Source organism: Meles meles, chromosome 3 (genome assembly GCF_922984935.1).
Source record: "Meles meles chromosome 3, mMelMel3.1 paternal haplotype, whole genome shotgun sequence".
Classification (NCBI taxonomy): Eukaryota; Metazoa; Chordata; class Mammalia; order Carnivora; family Mustelidae; genus Meles; species Meles meles.
In genome coordinates this window covers 103,156,543-103,179,317 of record NC_060068.1, presented here as the reverse complement: position 1 = coordinate 103,179,317, position 22,775 = coordinate 103,156,543, and the positions used below count along the sequence as shown (strand labels likewise).

Sequence of the window (22,775 nt, the reverse complement as noted above, 5' to 3'; positions counted from 1 at the left end):
GGAATTCAGTTTTTTTCTGGATATACTTGGAAGGTTCCATTGCATTCTTTCCCACTAGCTATTACTTACCTAGGAGGGGATCTTGCTTCTTAGGGTCAAACACAGAAAGGTTCAAGAACTCATTTGGACTTGCAGGTCTATCTCTAGCTCTGCCCATCTTTTGTCTGCTAGTTATGCTGATGGCTTTATGAGCAGGTATCTTTTGGCCACTCGGGTTGTCACTGTCAGCTGCCAGGTTATTTCAACTTTCCAAAATTTTTACCACTGTTTATGAGGTAAAGGGAGCAAAATACTTTTTGTCCAAGATAGATGTTGATCAATGCATAGAACAAGATCAGGCTGCAAATGTACTCTTAGAGCATCCAAGGTTTGAATCGGTCCAAGTAGCACCCCAGAGGAAAGTGCAAAATGGTGGTTCTTTCTCTCCTGGACTTTTTTGACCATCACCCCTGTGCATAAATTATGTTGATCACCTCTCAAAAGAAGAACTAAAAAGCTTCAACTATTGAATCACAGTTGTGAATGTTTTGGAAACCTCCTTAAGTACAAAAAATTATTTCCCTCTGACAAATAGTTTCCAGTAGGCTGTATTCTGATTACTATATAAAGGAATGAATATCCTCCCCTGCACATGAAAGGATGCCCAACATCATTAGTCACTAGGGAAATGCAAATCAAAACCACAGTGAGATACCACTTCACGCCCACTAAAAAAGCTATAATAAAAAAAGACAATGACAAATATCGGGGAGGATGTGGAGAAATAGGAACCCTTATACATTGCTGGTGAGAATGCACAGTGGTACAGCACTTTGGGAAGCAGCTTGACAGTTCCTCAAAAAGTTCAGCATAGAGTTACCATTTAATCCAGCTGTTCCATTTGTAGGTATATACTGAAGTGAACATAGATGTCCACACAAAGACTTGTACACAGATGTTCCTAGCCGCATTTCGTAACCAGAAAGTAGAAACAACAATCAATGAATGGAAAAATGACAGGTGGTATATCCAGACAGTAGAATACTACTTAATCATAAAAGGGAATGATATATTGATGCTGCAACATACATGACTCTGGGAAACAGTATGCCAAGTGAAAGAAACTAGACACAAAAAACTATGGTAGTATATGATTCTTTTTATATGACTTGCCTAAAATGGGCAAATCTATAGAGACAGAAAACAGATGATTTTTTTTTAGGAAATGATGGAAGGCTGGGGATAGGGTGTGACTGCTAATGTGTATGAACTTTTATGTGGAAGAAAAGGAAAATGTTATGGAATCAAATAATGGTGCCTGATTCATAACCTTGTAAGTATACTAGAAACCAATGACTTTTGAGCTTTAAATGAGTGTATGTTAGGGTATGTGAATTATATCTCAGTAAAACTCATTTTAGGGATACCTGGGTGGCTCAGTAGGTTAAGCCTCTGCCTTCGGCTCAGGTCATGATCTTAGGGTCCTGGGATCGAGCCCTGCATCGGGCTCGCTGCTCAGCAAGGAGCCTGATTCCCCCTCTCTCTCTCTGCCTGCCTCTCTGCCTACTTGTGATCTCTCTCTGTCAAATAAATAGATAAAAATCTTTACAAAAAAAACACCTCTTATTTTAGATAATCTTTACCTAGATTTTAACAGTTGTTTGGCCTGTGTATCATAGTTTGTTATTAAATTTGGGAAACATCTATGGCACGAGTTGATTGAGTTTCATTTGGGACATTGATCTCAATCTGACTTGCAGCTTGGAGTCACAAAGCTGTGTATTACATGATTTGCAGAGTCAATACTTGGTTTATGCTAGAAAAAGCATGAGAGTAAGTTAGTAAACTCCTTATAGCTTTAAGAGAGAAAGAGCAGTGGTTTGTATAGCAGGTAGTCTCCAGGAAGAAACATACTGTTTTCCTCATTTCTGGTATTTACTGACTATCCTAGAGGTCAAATGTGTTTACATTAAATATCAGTAAGTGGTAAGTATGTATGTAAGAATAAGACTTATTTTGTTTCCTTTGAAAAGAGAATTTTTAATAAATCAGAATTCCTTTTTCGTTTGAGGAATTCAATGATTTTCTTAAGGATTTTTATCTTCAATGAATGTAAGTTCACTCATATGCATAAAGAATTAGAGCAAGGTGCACCCCTATGTTTACTGAAACATTATTTATGGTAGCCAAAATTATGGAAGCATCCCAACTATCCATCGATAGAGTAATGGGTAAAGAAGATATGGCATATATGTATATGTATATATATACACACACACACACATACATACATAACACAATGGAATATTATATGGCCATAAAAAGGAATGAAATCTTGACATTTGCAGCAACATGGATGGAACTAGAGAGTAAAATGCTAAGGCACATAGGTCAGAGAAAGACAAATACCATACGGTTTCACTGATATGGAATTTAAGAAACAAAGGATAAAAAAAAGGAAAGACAAACCAAAAAAACCCAGACTCTCAACTATAGGGAACACACTCATGGTTACCAGAGGAGAGGTGGGTGGGAGTTGGGGATGGGTGAAATAGGTGATGGGGATTAAGGAGTGCCCTTGTCATGATGAGCACTGGCTAATGTGTGGAAGTGTTAAATCACTACATTGTACACCTGGAACTAATAACACACTGTATGTTAACTACATCAGAATTAAAATTGAAAACTTAAAAAAATTTTTTTTTTGAGAAAGGTTCTGTTTGGATTAGATCAAAGAGTGAGTTCAGGTTCTGTGCAGTTCTCGTATTTTTACAAGTTTATTTCTTGCCCAGGATGATGACAAATTATTTAAAAATACTTCCCTTCCTACTTTCTACCATTCTCTTTTCCACTGTGACCCATGAGTTTGTAGAATGTCTTGCCCTGATGTCCCAAGGTGCTCAAAAGCGAACCCGTTCTTAACGATTACCATCCACATCTTTTCACTGGGTAATCAAAGCCTGGAGATGAATCTTGGTGGGTTCCCAGCCTCACTGCCAGGTTAGAAATTGGTTCTGTGCTGTGGAAAATGTTGCTGCTATGTGATCATTAATTTTCTGAGTCACATTAGTGGGGTTTGTAGCCATTGGAGAATTCTTACTACTTGCTGACTGATAACACACAGGCTGGCTCTATTGCCTTATCCTTATTCATCAGATAACTTCTGTGTTCTGGGCTGCTTTTCCTATAGGTCACTTTTCTTTTTACCATTTTTTCCTTCTTTTCTAATCACCTGAGCAAGATTGATTTCTGTCTTTAATTCAGGGTCATATTTAGGGCAGTTATGTCTTCACAGGCTCAGGAGTGAGTCTCCCACCTATTAGCTCTGCAGCTTTGGTCAAGACATTTAGCTTTGCCAAATCTCAGTTATTTCATCTGTAATATGGAGCTAATGATAGTATCAGCCTAGAGGATTTGTGAGGATTAACTGAGATAATCTATGTAAAGCACTTACCTAACATTTATTGTGCCACTTAATTTTTGCTCTTTGAAGGAGACCAGGAAGCAGTTAGTCCTGCCGTTCCTGACAATAACAGGACAAGTGATTTAAAGGATGCCTACTTATTCTTTTGGTAAAGTTCACATCACCCTGTGCTGTAGTGTTTTCAGCTATACATAGAGGATAACCTAGCAGAGTAACCATGAGAAATAAATGAGATAATATAAACAAAGCAGTTAGAACTGTACCTGGCATATGGTAGTCTCTCAGTGAATGCCATCTGGTTTTTCAAAAATCATTTTTATCTGTGGCCATACCATGGGACTGATTGACCCTGGGTCTGTCAGGCCTTGTCTGAGGTTGGTGTGCATGGCCAGCAACTTGACTGCCCTTCTTTTCCTCTTTCAGCTGCACAGTTGGACAGCATTGGCTTCAGCATAATCAGGAAATGCATCCACGCTGTGGAAACCAGAGGTAAAGTCATTCAACAGATGGCATTGTTCTCAGTGAAGGTCACGCATCTGGTGAGGCGTCAGACCTGCTACCTGTTTCCCGATTTTAAGTGACTCATTAACTCCCCAAGTGCCATTGTTGGTGTGTTTCCATCAGTTGCGTTGCTCTGAAGCAGGCGCTCTCAGCTGATTTGGTGTCATCAACCTCTTTGGCTGATTGGTAGAATGTTTCAAAGGCATACATGTCAAATACATAGATAATATGGAGTCTAATTACTGGAATTCAGTTGTGATATAATAGTACATGTATTTCTTTATTCCCACTTTAAATAATAAGAAATGGACATGGGCCTGATAACTAGCATAATTGGAAATGCAGTTGACCCTTGAATAATATGGGAGTTTGGGATCCTGACCCCCTATCCTCCTGTTCAGTTGAAAATCTGCATATAATTTTTTGACTCCCCTGCAAACAACTACTAACAGCTTTCTATTGACCAGAAGCCTGACAAATAACATAAACAATCAATTAATACATGTTTTTGTATGTTACATGTATTATATACTATAATACTACAATAAAGTAAGCTAGAGAAAGAAAATGGTAAAAGATCGTAAAGCACATTTATAGTACTGTACTGTGCTTATTGAAAAAAATCCTTGTGTAAGTAGACCTGTGTATTTCAAATCTGTGTTGATCAAGGGTTAACTGTTATGATATTTCAAGATGTCTATAAAAGTCACAATGTGTTATGAAAACAACTGATTTCTGAACAAGTCCACAGGTATTGATAACACTGTGACTTATACCTTATATCATAATGGAAGGAAATGTTTAATTTCAGTGACAAGGTCATAAAAGCAAAGGTGTAATTGTTTGCCTGCCTAAGTTCATTGACACTCTGAATTCTCTAGTGGACTCCTGGGATCTGTGGATGGCAGGGTAAGAACCACGCTTTGAAAAGCCAGTCCCTGGTTACTATCCAGGTGGGTAGGAGGTGTCAGGGCCCTGGTTTTCTGTAGCCATGCTGTAGCCAGGCCCTGCCTGTTGTGCCTGGGTCTGAAGAAGCAGGACTTTGAGAACCAAGGAAGCTGATTCATCCCAGTGGTCTCCATTCCCTCCTCAGATGTTGCCCCAAAGGAGATTTCTCAGTTACAGCAGTTGGGAGCTTTGAGTGCTTTGGTCTTCGGGACCCCTGAGAAAAGCTGTTAACTCTCTTTGCTGTGGACTTAGTTTGAACCATTGTTAAAGGTGTGAGTCTTAGTATTCCACAGCTTCTCAACCCGCTAGTCTTTTTCACTTGATTGAAAGAAGTTTTATCTTTTAAAGCAAGATCCATAACTCTATTAGTTAAGAAACATAAATATCTTTATAAGGCCTATAGAGCATTGAATAGAGAGGGAGGAAAAAAATCTTAACTGTATAAGCCAGTCAGAAAGTGTTCTTTCCAAAGTAGTTATTTTAATGTGTGCTAAGATTTTTTAAATGTTTGCTTATTTCTGTTATACCTTCCTTAAATAAAGAGTTAAGGCAGCTTTCAAAGAGAAGTAACAGCCAGAGAATATAAAGTAGGAATAGATGAGATTTCTGGGAATTGATCTGGAGGAAATAAGGACACAGGCAGGTTGAGCCACAAAGCTGTTTACACAATGGTGTTAAAGTGAAAAAGTAGAAACTGGTCAAATGTTTTAAAAATTGGTTGAATCACCAGTGGTACATCCATGTAGTAAAAAGCTGTGAGTCACAAAAACTGTAGGAAAATACGTTTATTGATATGCAGAGTTTTCATTATTACATATTAAGTGAAAAATGAAAGTTATAAAACAGCCTGCACAGTATGAGCCCTTTCTGGGAGATCCGCATATGGACAGGTATCCTCGTGTTGTCAGCGGGGCTCTCAGCTTTTCTTTCTGTCTTCCTTTGATTTATCTACCTGCCTTAACTGCAGTTTCTGAATTTTTAAGCTGTCTGTTACTAAGACAGCTTTTCAACAGGTTTTTAAATTTTCTGTTCATTCTAAGAGGAAAGAATGAGGAATAAGAGGTACAGGGTCAACAAAAGTAGAGGCATACTAAAAATGCAGCCAAACGTAAGTTCGAAACAAAAATCTCCTCCTCTCCATTGTGAAATTCATCCACTTGCCTGAGGTGGGCCACCTGTTTGTCTCTGTTCTCAGGGCCAAACCAGTAGGGAAATGTAATTATTTAAAACCCTTCACAGAATCTGTGATAAATGCAGACCAGTGGCTCAGGAGAACAGCTTTTTATGATATAAAGCCAGAAAATATACATAGTAAGTAGTAGAGGAAGAACAAGGTCACCAGCGGTTGGGTGTCCTAGCCTCTGCCTAAAAGGAGGATGAAAATGATACGTTTTAACTTGGGGGAAAGTTTTCATTTGACACAAAAAGGAAAAGAGGGCAATGTGAGTTAAATGCCATTTTAGCATAAATACTTGAAGGAAGTGGTTATTTTCCTACTGGAATGCATGTATGCATATCCATTATTTGTGGTGACCAGAGGTGAACAGACCTCCCATATTTTCTAGGATTTGTTAATCATCAGCAAGCAGGAGACAGGATTGTATCCAATTCTAAGAAAGGTCAAAGAAGAAGAAGTAGAGACACTTCAGAAAGGACAAGCCCTTGGGGCGCCTGGGTGGCTCAGTGGGTTAGGGCCTCTGCCTTCGGCTCAGGTCATGATCCCAGGGTCCTGGGATCGAGCCCCGCATCGGGCTCTCTGCTCGGCGGGGAGCCTGCTTCCTCCTCCCTCTCTCTCTCTCTGCCTACTTGCAATCTCTCTCTGTCAAATAAATAAATAAAATCTTAAAAAAAAAAAAGAAAGAAAGGACAAGCCCTTTAAGCCACAACATTACTGAATAATGGTTCTGCTATTGAATAGTTTGGGGCCCATCCCTTCGTTTTAGACCACAGTGTCCTAGTCCACAAGCCATGCAGGCTGATGCACTTGCTTTTACAGATCCCTTTTAGCTATAAAATCCCATCATTCTAGACCACTTCTTTTTATTCCTTAATTCTACATAGGCCTGGTTGGAGACATTGTAAGAATCAGCCTTTTCCCAAATTTCTTCCAGGAAATTTTGTTTTGGTCCCAAAGTAGTGGCCCTGGAGTATAACTCAGTGTTTTATGCATTATGTCATTATGCATTATGTCATTATTGTGTGCTGATCTAGGTATGAGAGCTATAATGGTGAAGAAGACAGAATTACTGTCTTGGTTATATATATATATATCCAATATATATTGGTTATATATATAACAGAGGTTATACCATAGTTGTAGGGAGAACAACAAAGAAGAAACTAAAAAAGAAGGAGAATTTCACATATTGTTACTCACTACAAAGAAAAGAGGGTAGGGGACCCACCAGTAGGGTTGGTCCTGGGATGCCCTAGGTTGAAGAGGTTGCATTTCAGTTGAGACCTGAATGATAAAAAGATCTGGGAGAAGCATGTTCCAGGGGAAGGAAACAGCTGTGCAGAGGCTGTGATTTGGGCGCACAAGCTTGGTGTGTTGGAGAAATAGGAAGACCAGTGTAGCTGGAGCAGAGTGAAAGTGGTTGATGATGCAGACGTGGGCCAATGCTTAATCCTTCAGGGCCTTGTGCGCCACAGTAAATTTTGATTGTGGTCTAAATGCAATGGGAAGCCTTTGGAAGGTTTTGAGTAAAGAGAGGATTTGAGCCGATACATATTTAAAGAAGTTCATTTTGGTTGCTGGTTGGAAAATGGACATCAGGGTAGTAAGATGGGAAGCAGGAGACCACTTAGTTGAGAGCTATCAGGTTTGGTGGGCCTAGTGCTAAACAGAAAAATCATTTCCAATCACTTGGTCTAAAAGTTCCCTTTTTGTAAATGGTATAGTGGTGATCTAATCCTTGCTTAAGGATTAAGCAATCCTTGCTTAACTTAAATGAAAAAAACCACTGAGGTGGCTTAGTTTTTGTGGTTTTTTTTTTGGGGGGGGGTGTTTGGAGGTAATTCTCTTCTAGTTCAGCTGTATATTTAGTTAGGTTGAATGAAGGTAATTTTCATTTTTCTTCATAAAGAATGTTTACATGACAAACAAATGGATTTCCTCATTTCTAAGTCTTGGTGAATATTGTCCAAAATTAAAAATCCTCTCACACCTCTATATTTTTATTCTGTATTTGAAAATAGATGGTAAAGCATTTATTCTTTCCTATAGTATGAAATTTATATCATGTCAGTTTTGGCTTTTTAAATTAAAAAATTGGTCTAATGTAACTTATTTAAACGTGTACGTTTGGCATCTTTTAAAACTCTTCAGATGCTGCATTTGGCAAGAGAAGAGGAAGGTTTCTTTCCTCTCTGTTGACTGAACTGAACTAACACAAGGACTGAAGTGTGCAGCACACCCGTGAAATCCTAGACAGCTGCACCAAATCCCACTCCTTTGCTAAGAGCAGAGCTGAGTGACAGGGGACTTTAATTAGAGTGGGTTTTAGAAGGACGGAGAAAATGAAAAAAGTGCATCTGGCTGGGTTGGCTTGACTTGTGTTCTGACATGCCTCTAATTAAATCATCACTGTTTCTCTTCTCAGGGATCAATGAGCAAGGGCTCTACCGAATTGTGGGGGTCAATTCCAGAGTGCAGAAGCTACTCAGTGTCCTGATGGGTGAGTGCTGCAGTGACTGTGCCAGCAGGTCCCGATGGGGTCGAGGGGGTCGCTCTGAAAAGTCACTAGTTCTGTGAGTATGAGCAGCCTCTTTGGAAGGAATTGGGTGTCCAAGAGGGAACGCCCAGAAATCAGCTGCCCCACTCACCAGTTTTTATGGCTGTAGGCATTACTGGAAGAGATACTTAGTGGGACTGGACAAAACAAAACAAAAAAAAGGCAGGGCCAAGGCACCACACCCTCTGTTTATAGACTTAGCGGCTGCCAGCCCAAGTGGCGCTGGTCACTCATGTGACCACCACACCCTACTCTGTCGTTAATAGCTTATGACTCCATGGCCCTCTTTGGAGACAGGCATTTGGTGGGGGCACCCGATGCCCAAGGAAGTGCATCCTTATAGCTTGCAGAGCACTTCAGGTGCCATGTTCCCTGTTACCAAAAAGTGTACAGGTGACTGTACTACCTGATTACAGGTATATAAGCAGATAATTCTTGTGATCCTCTTTTCATCTAGATTTCTACCTAGACACTGTTGTTTGAGGAACAGAACCTCCCCTACAGCTAGCTGACATAAATATAAAAGCACTATCTCCACATGTGTAGTGTTTGAATCAAAACCCTGTGAGTCAATGAGCCAATTTGCTTAGGCTGCAGATTTCCTATATTTTTAGATGAGAATGCAGCCAGCTTCAGTGAGTCACATGGATTTATATGGCAAACAGATCAGATTTCACGTATCAGTGGCTGTTACTCATCCCCATGGAAGCCCAGCCGTGCACTTGTAGAGACAATCACTTAGGGTCCTTGCTCATTGTCTGGGCAGGGATACTTCTTTTGTTATATTTGTCGGGGTGTTTTTTATTGTTGTTGTTGTTTGTTTTGCCATCCAGTTTCCAAAAATAGTTTTCATAGGTAAAGAAATCTCCTCTCTCGTATTGTCCAGTATGACTCTTCTCTGTCTCTTTTTCTAGAGAGCTCCTTACTTCTTGTTTGCAAACCCTTTTCTATTGCTAGTCACAGTGACATATTTTGTTTGAAAGTATGATTATTTGTGAGGTACTCTTGCACTGAGAATCTGCTTCATGGTTCATATTTGCAGTGTGGTTAGATTCTTAATAAATTAAACTTTTAATTTTGAGATAATTTTATGTCTGTATGCAGTTGTAAGAAATAAAACATAAGGTTAGTATATATGCCTTTACCCACTGTCCTCCAGTAGTAACATCTTGCTACACTGTAGTAAGAGGTCATAGCCAGGATATGAATACAGTCAAGATTCAGGACAGTGTCATCACCAAGAGGGCCCATTTGCTTAGCCTCTCACCTCCTTCCGTGCCCCTGCTGACTCCTCATCTCTTGTGTATTTCTCTAATTTTGTCACTTCAAGATTATCTCATTGGAATCATATCATATGTAATCTTTTTTGGATTGGTTTTTTTTTTTCATTCAGTATAATTCCCTTGAGATATTTTCAAGTTGTTGTATCAATACTTTGTTCTTTTTTTACTGCTGAGTAGTATTACATAGTTTAACCATTCATCTGTTGAGGGACATCTGGGTTGTTTCCAATGTGGGTAAATTAGGAATAAAGCTGCTATAATTCATTCTGTACAGGCTTTAAATGTGAACATAAATTCGTTTTTCCAGGATAAACTGCCCAGAAGTTCGATTGCTGGGTTGTACAGTGACATAGTGATTTTTTTTCTTTTTTTTAAAGATTTTATTTATTTATTTGACAGAGAGAGACCACAAGTAGGCAGAGAGGCAGGCAGAGAGAGAGAGAGAGGGAAGCAGGCTCCCTGCTGAGCAGAGAGCCCGATGCGGGACTTGATCCCAGGACCCTGAGATCATGACCTGAGCTGAAGGCAGCGGCTTAACCCACTGAGCCACCCAGGTGCCCCTGACATAGTGAATTTTTAAGAAATTGTAATGTATAGAAGAATTAAGATTTTAACAGGTATCAACCCTAAGTCTTTCATTTCATTTTTTTTTTTCAAGATTTTATTTATTTATTTGACAGAGAAATACAGAGCACAAGTAAGCAGAGTGGCAGGCAGAGGGAGAGAGAGGAGCAGGCTCTCAGCTGAGCAGGGAGCCCAAGGCGAGGCTCGATCCCAGGACCCCAGAATCATGACCTGAGCTGAAGGCAGCCACTCAACTAACTGAGCCATCCAGGTGCCCCTCAGTCTTTCATTTCTGATCAGAGTTGCAAGTGTTTGGAGTATGTCCTTGCCATAGCAGACTATCAGGTGCTAGAGTAGAAACTTTAAAAAGATTCAGTCCTTGTGTGCAAAGAGTCTGGTAGGGAGAGATACGTATGCATGAGAATCGTGATGTAAAATAAGACGCTGGCATCTAGTACAAGCTGTATCTGGAAGACTGAGTAGTGAAGGAGAGAATAGGAGTATAATTCAGATTCACGAAATGAGCAATAGCATGAGGGGCAGAAGGCAGCGTCAGTGGTGGCTATAGTGGAAGGTACTAATTTAGTATTAATTATTTTAATATTTGAAAGTGCTTGAGGCTGGATCAGGAGAGTTAACACTGAAATGGTAAGATGGTCTCTTTTGTCAAAGAACTTGAATATTGTGCTAAGAGGTTTGTGAGAGTTTTACTTCCTACAAAAAAGAAAAAGACACTATTAAAGATTTGTAGTGGGGCACCTGAGTGGGCTCAGTTGGTTAAGCTTCTTCTTCTTCTTTTTTTTTTTAAAGATTTTATTTATTTGTTTGACAGAGAGAAATCACAAGTAGGCAGAGAGGCAGGCGTGGGGGGGGGGCAGGCTCCCTGCTGAGCAGAGAGCACGATGTGGGGCTCGATCCCAGGACCCTGAGATCATGACCTGAGCCGAAGGCAGAGGCTTTAACCCACTGAGCCACCCAGGCGCCCCTTGGTTAAGCTTCTGACTCTTGATTTCACCTCAGACCGTGATCTCAGGGATGTGAGACTGAACCCTGTCATGCCCAGCGTGGAACCTACTTAAGATTCTCCCTGTCCCTCTCCCTCTGCCCATCCCTACCTCCCCCAAAGTTTCTAAGTAGTGATGCTATATGTGTGAGGGCTCTTTTGCACACACAGTGTCAAGAAGACAATTCAAAACAATTTAAAGGAAAAATAAAAGGCATTCATTTCCTCACACAACTGCTCCGTCCAAGATGGCAGAAGCATAGCAGGATGTGGTGGCTCCGATGACAGAGGAACCTTTGTTGGAGCCTTTCCTGCTCCTTTCTTCTGGCTTCTCATTATCTGTGATCTCTGCTTGTCTTGATATCAGCTGTTTCCTTTGTGGGACTGTCCCACATTGTTCAGCCTCAACAGTTTGTGAATCTTACGTCACTCAGTAGAGAGTATCTTTCTTGACAGTTCATGGAGGACTTTGGTCAGCATGGGGCCGTTCACATGATTCATATCTAAATCTCAGGGCAGCCACATGACCTACAGCAGGTGGATCTGGATGGCCTGGATTCTGGACCTATCTCCGATGATGTTGGTGAAGTGTAGCAAGTGGAATAGGGAGGGGGTTAGTCCATAGAAGCTTGTGGACTGAGCAGAATTAGTAAAAGATTGTTGGAGGAGAGCTATCCCGAAATAATGGCTGCTGGGAGATTAAAAGCGAAAAAAAAAAAAGTATGTCCAACACAGGTTTAACAAGATCAGACTAGTCTTAGAAGGGTAGCACTGGCAGCAATGGGGAACATGTATTTGATGTGGATATACATGGAGGAGGAAGACAGTTGCAATAATTATATAGTGCATAGCTAACCAGGGCTGGACCAAGTAGATGCTCTGAGGTTAGGGAAAAAGGCTCAAAATGATTGGAGAGAATCAACAGGACTTTGTAACCAACTGGATATTGGGTAGAGAGATTTTGAAGATGACAGATTATTATGTAAGGTGATACTAGTGAAAAGAAATATGACATTTTGGATGGGTTTACTAGAAAAAAGAACCAGTTTATGCTAAGCAAAGTGTGGTGTCAAAGGATCTTGTTTTAATCACTTCTCTTAGTGGCTCTCAAACAAAATATTTGTCCTGTTCTCTTCCTCACTTTTCCTGGGGACAGACAAAATAATCATGAATATCTGCGAAATGTCATGAAAAACTAATAGCCAGCAGCTGAAAGTCACAAGGCCAGCTGCTTTTGCCAGGAGAACATTACAGATAGACTAGCATCCAAACTGAGGCTCAACCAGAGCTGAAAGATGGCCACAGTGCAAGATCTCATCAAAAGTGGAGAATGGTATCGTGATTCTCATGACTAGTTAAGATAACCTGTTTGGATCTTGGAAGTGAGGAATCACCTCTTAGACCAAGAAGACTCAGACCTGAAGGCAGAGCCCTGTCTCTCTTCCCTTGTGTGAACATGCTGCCCTCTTCTTCAATTCCTGGTATTGGTACTAGGCTGCGTTAGCCTAGAGTGTAAAACAAATACGGCTCCTACACTGCAAAACCTCTCGCTGAGGTGGCTGGGCTGCAGGTGAACCATTCTTTCACCATTTCTTTATTCTGTATTGATTGGATGCCCTTTCAGGTTCTAGGCAATGTGTAGGATATGAACTATTTTTCAGAGCCTCTCACAAGTAAAAGTGTGCGTTTTTATTATTGAAAATATGGATTAGAATTAAGTAAAACCAGAGACTTCCTTTCATCACTTTGAGTTTTCTTTGTATGATCTTAGTACATTAGAGGACTTGAGGTTGGAAGAGGAATCTTAAGAGCCAGTGCTTTGAGGGGTGCCTGGGTGGCTTATTTGGTTAAGTGTCTGCCTTTGACTCAGGTCATGATCCCAGGGTCCTGGGATCAAGTCCCGAGGCCAGTTGGTCTCCCTACTCAGCCGGGAGCCTGCTTCTCTCTCTCCTTCTGACTGCCCCTCTGCTTGCTTGAGTGTACATGCACTCTCTTTCTTTCTTTCTTTGGGAGGAAAGAAGGAAGGAAGAAAGGAAGAAAAGAAAAAAAATCTTTAAAAAAAAAGCCGGTGCTTTGAGAACTTTTTCCTTCTATTGATTAGAATTTCTTAAGAAACCATGCTAGAATATGTTTTAGTACATGCAGTGTAGTCTGGTGCTAGTGTCCTACCAAGAGCTACTCTAAATCCCCTTCCTCCTAAGAGTGGGGGTTCTTAATCTGTGAAGAGTGAAAAGTTCTCCGGAACACTTGCAGATTCCAGGAAATAGTCTCTTCCGTGTGTGTATTATTGTTTTTCCTGTCCCCTGAATGTTAAGATAAATTTTTCCAAATTTAACTCAACATTTTTTAATACAAATCATCTATATGCTGATTTGTTCAGTATGTCTGTTTCCCTGTACATCTCTGTATTTGTTTTTAGATAACCTTTTTTCTGATCAAAGGTTGTTGAGTGGGGCGCCTGGGTGGCTCAGTGGGTTAAGCCGCTGCCTTCGGCTCAAGTCATGATCCCAGGGTCCTGGGATCGAGTCCCGCATCGGGCTCTCCGCTTGGCGGGGAGCCTGCTTCCCTCTCTCTCTCTGCCTGCCTCTCTGTCTACTTGTGATCTCTCTCTGTCAAATAAATAAATAAAATCTTTAAAAAAAAAAAAAAGGTTGTTAAGTGGTGATTATAGCAAGTTTGGAGAAAGAAGGTAGAAAGAAGAAAATGAAAGTCTTGCAGACCATTGATAACCTTTATTCTTTATTGACCATTTTATCATACCATTAAAATATATTCTGTAATATAAAATGTTTATAAAGGTGGAATCACACCGTGCATATATATTGCTTATTAATAGGTTATTTTTTTCATGTAACATGACAGTCTATTTTCTGATTTCATTCAAGTTCTTCTAGAGTGTGATTTTTTTTTTTTGCCATGTATTGTGTAGATACAACTTTTTAATTAATCCCTTATTCTTGGTTACATAAACTGATTGCAATTTCTCATCATTCTAGAAGGCACTCAGGCAAACGCCCCCATAGGGGATGCAGAGCTTAAAGGCATGCCTTTTGGAGATAGACAAGTTGCATTTCCACTGCTTATCCATTTGACTTTACACAAATTATTTAAACCTGTCTAGTCTTCTGTCTCATCATCTATAATAATAACTCCTACTTCTGTAATAATGTGAGAATTAAGTGAAAGATGCATGTAGGTTGCTGAGTCCAAAAGCCTCTACATGTTAGGAAATAAATGTTGGCTCTTGTTATTTTTAAGTTATATATTCATATTGAATGATTTCCCTAGGGTATGTTTTAAGATGTTGAATTGCTGGCCCAAGGTATGTACATGTTTTCAAGGCCCTTAACTGATCGCACAAATTTGCTGTCAGCGGTTTGTAGAGTGCCCTGTACCTCACAGCCTTGCCATACACTTTCTTACTTTTTTTTTTTTTTTTGCATATAAATTACAAGTGTATTTTCAGTGTATCTCTTTTTTATTTAACTTTGCATTTCTGTAGTTCTGGGTGAAGTTGTACATTCTCCCTATGTTTCTTACTGATTTATATTTCTTCTCTCCTGAATTGCCTGATTTGGTGTTCTTAGCCTATTTTTCTATTGCTACATTCATCTTCTGATGGTAATAATCTTTTAGATATGGAGACTATATCACCAGTATTTTTTTGCATTTTGCCATTTATCTTGAAGTTTATTTGTGGTACTTTTGCTTTGTTTTATGAATATTTTAAATTTTTATAATGTCCAGTCTTTTATGAAATCAGTCCCTTTCCTAGATGAATTATGCTTTAAAAGACCTTTTCCATCTAGGATTACAAAACCTTTTTCTTTTCTTTATATCTCATTAAGAATATATTTGTGTGAAATGGAAACTAACTCTTTTCCTTAAATACTTATCTGATGGACGAATAATCATATAATAAGAAAATTTCTCCCCTCTATTACTTTTTAATATTACTATATAGTCATTCTTTTATACATTTTGGGATCTCATGATGGACTTCTTACACATATTTTTCCAAAGGAAAATAAAATTTCTTTTTGTTTGTTATTCTGCAACTCTTGATCTTTGAAAAAAAATTTTTTCTTCATTTTTTGCCTTTCTAAAGTTTTTCTGCTAATCCTTTGCATGTTAGCAAAAATTCTCAAATTTGTACCCCCATCCATGTCATTTATTTAAATTTCTTTTGGTCTTGATATTTTTTTCTTGCTGTTTATAATGCAACTTTTAACTTTGTAATTGGGTTTTCTGTGTCTTTGCTAACATTCCTTATTTAGCTCTTTTCATTTATACCTCTGTCATGCTTATTATATCTCAGTCTGTGTCTTTTTACTCTGACGCCTTATTTCGCAGTGTCCATTAGTTTTCTGAATTTCATTTATAGTATAGAATAGGAGCTTTCTGAAATTTTATTAGAGTGCTTTGGTCTTCATATTTTATGCCAAGTGTTACATCAGCTTTTTAATCAAACCTTGAACACAGAAACATTTATTAATCTTTGCCATTAATCACTGAAGATAGGTTCTCCTTATTCTACTACTATTTTCCTGGAAGCTGTTAGAATCATGCTGTCACATGAATTGGAGGGCTAGTATATTTGACTCCATCCAACTTTATGGTATTTTTAAATCTTTCAGTATGGGCCTGTAAGCCTAAATAGATTTATCCTGATTCTGCTACTTGGTCATGGTTCTGGAAGAAGTGGAGTTTAGATTTATTAGGTTGTAACTTTTAAAAATTATTTTTATTAACATAGAATTTATTTAATTATTTAGTAACATATAATTTATTTATTTTATTAATATATAATGTATTGTTTGCCCTGGGGGTACAGGTATGTGAATCATCAGGCTTACACATTTCACAGCACTCACCATAGCACATACCTTCCCCAATGTCCCTAACCCAATCACCCTATACCTACCCTCCTGCCCCCCAGCAACCCTCAGTGTGTTTTGTGAGATTAAGAGTCTATTATGGTTTGTCTCCCTCCCAGTCCCATCTTTTTCATTTTTACCTTCCCTGCCCCCCAAAAGTCCCCAGCCCTGCCTCTCAAATTCCTCATATCAGAGAGATCGTATGATAATTGTCTTTCTCTGATTGACTTATTTTGCAAAGCATTATAATACTCTCTAGTTCTATCCATGTCATTGCAAATGGCAAGATTTCATTTCTCTTGATGGCTGCATAGTATGCCATTGTATATACATATACCATATCTACTTTATCCATTCATCTGTTGATGGACATCCAGGCTCTTTCCATAGTTTTGCTGTTGTGGACATTGCTGCTATAAACATTCGGGTGTATGTGCCCCATCACATCACTACATTTGTAACTTTAGGGTAAATATCCAGTAGTGCAATTGCTGGGTCGTACGGTAATTCTATTTTCAACTTTTGAGGAACCTCCATGATGTTTTCCAGAGTGGTCGCACCAGCTTGCATTCTCACCAACAGTGTAGGAGGGTTGACCTTTCTCTGCATCCTTGCCAACATCTGTCGTTTCCTGACTTGTTAATTTTAGCCGTTCTGACCGGTGTAAGGTTGTATCTTTGTGGTTTTGATTTGTATTTCCCTGATGCCGAGAGATGTGGAGCACTTTTTCATGTGTCCGTTGGCCATCTGGATATCTTCTTTGCAGAAATGTCTGTTCATGTCCTCTGCCCATTTCTTGATTGGATTATTTGTTCTTTGGGTGTTGTGTTTGATAAGTGCTTTATAGATTTTGGATACTAGCCCTTTATCTGATATGTCATTTGTGAATATCTTCTCCCATTCTGTCAGTTGTCTTTTGGTTTTGTCGGCTGTTTCCTTTGCTGTGCAAAATCTTTTGATCTTGATGAAGTCCCAATAGTTCATTTTTGCCCTTGTTTCCCTTGCCTTTGGCGATGTTTCTAGGAAGAAGTTGCTGTGGCTGAGGTCAAAAAGTTTGCTGCCTATGTCCCTCTCAAAGTTTTTGGTGGATTCCCGTCTCACATTAAGGTCCTTCATCCATTTTGAGTCTAGTTTTGTTTGTGGTATAAGGAAGTGGTCCAGTTTCATTTTTGTGCATGTGGCTGTCCAATTTTCCCAACACCATTTGTTGAGGAGACTGTCTTTTTTCCATTGGACATTCTTTCCTGATTTGTGGAAGATTAGTTGACCATAGAGTTTAAGGTCTATTTCCGGGCTCTCTATTCTGTTCCATTGATCTATGTGTCTGTTTTTGTGCCAGTACTATACTGTCTTGATGATTATAGCTTTGTAGTATAGCTTAAAGTCTGGAATTGTGATGCCGTCAACTTTGGTTTTCTTTTTTCAACATTCCTCTGGCTATTCGGGGTCTTTTCTGGTTCCATATAAATTTTAGGATAATTTGTTCCATTTCTTTGAGAAAAATTGATGGGATTTTGCTAGGGATTGAGTTACATGTGTAGATTCCTTTAGGTAGCATAGACATTTTCACAATATTTATAATTCTAATCCATGAGCATGGAACATTTTTCCATTTCTTTGTGTCTTCCTTAATTTCTTTCATGAGTACTTTATAGTTTTCTGCGTACAGATTCTTTGCCGCTTTGGGTAGGTTTATTCCTAGGTATCTTACGGTTTTGGGTGCAATTATAAATGGGATCGACTCCTTAATTTCTTTCTTCTGTCTTGCTGTTGGTGTATAGAAATGCAGCTGATTTCTGTGCATTGATTTTATATCCTGACACTTTACTGAGTTCCTGTATGAGGTCTGGCAGTTTTGGAGTGGAGTCTTTTGGGTTCTCCACATAAAGTATCCTATCATCCGCAAAGAGTGAGAGTTTGATTCTTCTTTGCTGATTTGGACGCCTTTAATTTCTTTTTGTTGTCTGATTGCTGAGGCTAGGACTTGTAGTACTATGTTGAATAGCAGTGGTGACAGTGGACATCCCTGCCATGTTCCTGACCTTAGGGGCAAAGCTCTCAGTTTTTCCCCATTGAGAATGATATTCACTGTGGGTTTTCATTGATGACTTTGATGATATTGAGGTATGTACCCTCTATCCCTACACTTTGAAGAGTTTTGATCAAGAAAGGCTGCTGTACTTTGTCAAATGCTTTTTCAGCATCTATTGAAGGTGTCATATGGTTCTTGTTCTTCATGTATTAACGTATTGTATCACCTTGATTGATTGATTTGCAGATGTTGAACCAACCTTGCAGCCCAGGAATAGATCCCACTTGGTCATGGAGAAGAATCCTTTTAATGTATTGTTGGATCCTATCAGCTAGTATTTTGTGAGAATTTTTGCATCTGTGTTCATCAAGGATATTGGCCTGTAATTCTCCTTTTTGCTAGGGTCTTTCTTTGGTTTGGGAATCAAGGTAATACTGGACGTTTTTCCTTCCATTTTTATTTTATGGAACCATTTCAGGAGGATAGGTATTAATTCTTCTTTCAATGTTTGTTAAAATTCCCCTGGGAAGCCACCTGGCCCAGGGGCTTGTGTTTGTTGGGAGATTTTGGATGAGTGCTTCAATCTCCTTACTGGTTATGGGTCTGTTCAGGTTTTCTCTGTCTTCCTGGTTCATTTTTGGTAGTTTATATGTTTCTGGGGAGGCATCCATTTCTACTAGATTGTCAAATTTGGTGGTGTCTAGTTGCTTGTCATATGTTAAGTTGTTTGTATTTTTTCAGTGTTGGTTGTGATCTCTCCTCTTTCATTCATGATTTTATTAATTTGGGTCCTTTCTCTATTCTTTTTGATGAGTCTGGCCAGGGGTTTATCAATTTTATTAATTCTTTCAAAGAACCACCTCCTAATTTTCTTCATTTGTTCTACTGTTTTTTGGTTTCTGTTTCATTGATTTCTGCTCTGATCTTTATTATTTCTCTTCTCCTGCTGGGTTTAGATTTTCTTTGCTGTTCTTTCTCCAGCTCCTTTAGGTGTAGGGTTAGGTTTTGCACTTGAGACCTTTCTTGTTGCTCGAGAAAGGCTTGTATCGCTATATATTTTCATCTCCAGTCACCTTTGCTGTGTCCTACAGATTTTGAATAGCTGTGTTTTCATTTTCATTTGTTTCTATGTAATTTTTCAGGTCTTCTTTAATTTTCTGGTTGACCCATTCTTTCTTTAGTAGGTTGCTCTTTAGCCTCCATGTATTTGAGTCCTTTCCAACTTTTTCTCTTGTGGTTAAGTTGCAGTTTCAAAGCATTGTGGCCTGAAAATATGCAGGGAATAATCCCAGTGTTTTGGTACCTGTTGAGATCTGGCTTGTGACCCAGAATGTGATCCATTCTGGACAATGTTCCATGTGCACTAGAGAAGAATGTATATTCTGTTGCTTTGGGGTGGTATGTTTTAAATATATCTGTGAGGGGCGCCTGGGTGGCTCAGTGGGTTAAAGCCTCTGCCTTCGGGTCAGGTCATGATCCCAGGGTCCTGGGATCGAGCCCCACATTGGGCATTCTGCTCTGCAGGGAGCCTGCTTCCTCCTCTCTCTCTGCCTGCCTCTCTGCCTAGTTGTGATTTCTCTCTGTCAAATAAATAAAATACTAAAAATAAATAAATAAATAAATAAATAAATCTGTGAGGTCCATGTGGTTCACTGTGTCATTTAAAGCGTTTATTTCCTTGTTGATCTTTTGTTTAGATATTCATTTCATTGAGCGGGTTGTTAAAGTCAGCTACTATTATTGTATTATTGTCAATGTATTTCTTTGATTTGACCAATTGATGAATTGGTTTATATAATTTCCTGCTCCCATGTTAGGGGCATAGATCTTTAAAATTAATAGATCTTCTTTTGGACAGACCTTTTAAGTATGAAATAGTGTCCTTCTTCACCTCGTATTATAGTCTTTGGCTTAAAATCTAATATATCTGCGTAAGGATTGCCACCCCAGCTTTCTTTTGATGTCCATTAGCATGGTAAATTTTTTTCCACCCACTCACTTTAAATTTGGAGGTGTCTTTGGGTCTATAATGAGTTTCTTATAGACAGCATATCAATGGATCTTGGTTTTTTATCCATTCTGATACCCTATGTCTTGTGATAGGGGCATTTAGCCCATTTACATTCATGGTAACTATTGAACGATATGAATTTTATCCATTGTATTGCCTGTAAGCTGATCGTTACTGTATATTGTCTTTGTTCCTTTCTGCTCTATGTTACTTTTAGGCTCTCTCTTTGCTTAGAGGACCCCTTTCAATATTTCCTGTAGGGCTGGTTTGATGTTTGCAAATTCTTTTAATTTTGTTTGTCCTGGAAGCTTTTTATCTCTCCTTTCTATTTTATCTCTCCTACTATTTCCAGCTTAGTTGGATATACTATTCTTGGCTGCATATTTTTCTCGTTTAGTGCTCTGAATATATCGTGCCAGTCCTTTCTGGCCTGCCAGGTCTCTCTGAATAAGTCTGTTGTCAATCTAATATTTCGACCATTGTATGTTACAGACTTCTTGTCTCGAGCTGCTTTCAAGATTTTCTCTTTGTCACTAAGACTTGCAAGTTTTACTATTAGATGACAGGGTGTGTATCTATTTTTACTGATTTTGTGGGGCATTCTCTGTGCCTCCTGGTTTTTGATGCTTGTTCCCTTTGCCATATTAGGGAAATTTTCTATTATAATTTGCTCCAATATACCTTCTGCCCCTCTCTCTCTCTTTCTTCTTCTTCTAATTATTCTAATATTGTTTTGTCTTATGTTATCATTTATCTCTCAAATTCTCCCCTTGTGCTCCAGTAGTTGTTTGTCTCTCTTTTGCTTGGTTCCTTTATTCTCCATCATTTGGTCTTCTAAATCACTAATTCTCTCATATCTCATTTACCCTCGCAGGAAGAATCTCCATTTTTTTATTGTACCTCATTAGTGCCTTTTTTAATTTCAACGTGATTAGATTTTAGTTCTTTTTTAGTTCTTTTATTTCTCCAGAAAGGGATATTTATTTCTCCAGACAGGAGAATAACTTCCATGCCTTTTTCAAGTCCAGCTAGCAGCTTGATAATCATCATTCTAAACTCTAGTTCTGACACATTACCAATGTCCATATTGATTAGGTCCCTAGCCATTGGTATTGCCTCTTGTTCTTTTTTTTGTGGTTTTTCCGCCCTGTCGTTTTATCCAGATAAAAATATATGAATGAGAGAGTAAAATACTGAAAGGGTGGCAAAGACCCCAGAAAAATATATGCTAACCAAAATAAAAGACCCAAAACTGGGGGGAGAGGAAAGAGGGGGGAAAAAATATATATATATGTATATATATATTAGACTGGTGAGTAGAACAGAGCCACCCACTTGATTTTGGGTGTATTCTGGTCTCATAGAAGAAACTATGTCCCAAAATTTTATAGGAAGAAAAACTTATATATATGCAAAAATAAGGGTAAACATGATGAAGGGATGGAATATGACTGTAAAGATGAAAATTCAAAAAGATTCTAAAATAGGAATTGATAAGTTGATTGGAAAAAGAAAAAAAAGGAGGAGAGAATGGTATCAGTCTGGAGCTAGATTTATGGTATATTTTGCTCTATTAGAAGAAATTATATCCCAAAATTTTAAAGGAAAAAAAACTATATATACAAAAAATAAGGTTAAATACAATGAAATGATAAAATATGACTATAACAATGAAAAATTTAAAAGATTTTTTTTAGAAAAAGGTATTGATAAGATAGGAAATAGGAAAGTTAAAAAAAAGAATAAGAAAAAAATAAAATTAAAAAAATTTAACTCTATAAGACTAAAGGATCATGGGAAAAAAGCCATGAATTCTATGTGTTGCTTTTTCCTTGCTCTGGAGTTCTCTAGTTCTCCTTGATTGGTGATCTTGGTCTTGGCTTAGTGTTCTTTCTGATTTCTAGAGGAGGGACCTGTTGCAGTGATTCTCAAATGTCTTTGTCCGAGGCAGAACTGCACTGCCCTTGCCAAGGGCCAGGCTAAGTAATCTGCTCATGTTCTCTCTAGTAAGCTTTTGTTCCTTGAGTGCTTTCTATAGAGCTCTGGAGGACAGGAATGGAAATGGCAGCCTCCCAATCTCTGGTGCCGCAGGATCTAAGAGCTTGGGGCCCCATTCCTCAGTGTGCCCTCAGAGAAAAAGTCAGTCCCTCCCATCTCCCTGATCTCCAGCCGCACTCTGGGTCACCAGGCCTGTGACCGAATGTTTCTATCTCTGGTGCGAGGCCCTGCTTGGAGTCTCCAAACCCAGCAGATTACTGCGGTGCAGACCCCGCTCCTTCCAGAGGAGGAAGGAGGGGGTCTCTCCGGATCTGCCACTTGTGGGGTCCCTGTTCAAAGAGCAGTGGTGTGACTGTGCCTTGCATCACAGTTTAAGTAACCCTGATCTGAGAGCCTCACCTTGGTCCATTTCTATAGCTGG

The 22,775-nt window shown here is 39.0% G+C and overlaps 1 protein-coding gene across 5 annotated transcripts in view; it reads left to right on the top strand.

Moving 5' to 3' along the window:
* Positions 1-22,775, top strand: part of ARHGAP26 (Rho GTPase activating protein 26) — a 444,108-nt gene that overhangs the window by 246,996 nt on the left and 174,337 nt on the right. For all 5 annotated transcript variants that reach the window (XM_045998912.1, XM_045998911.1, XM_045998908.1 and 2 more), the window contains exons 13-14: positions 3,827-3,892; positions 8,455-8,529. In XM_045998912.1, the coding sequence (XP_045854868.1) occupies positions 3,827-3,892; positions 8,455-8,529 (141 nt within the window). The remainder of the gene's footprint in view (positions 1-3,826; positions 3,893-8,454; positions 8,530-22,775) is intronic.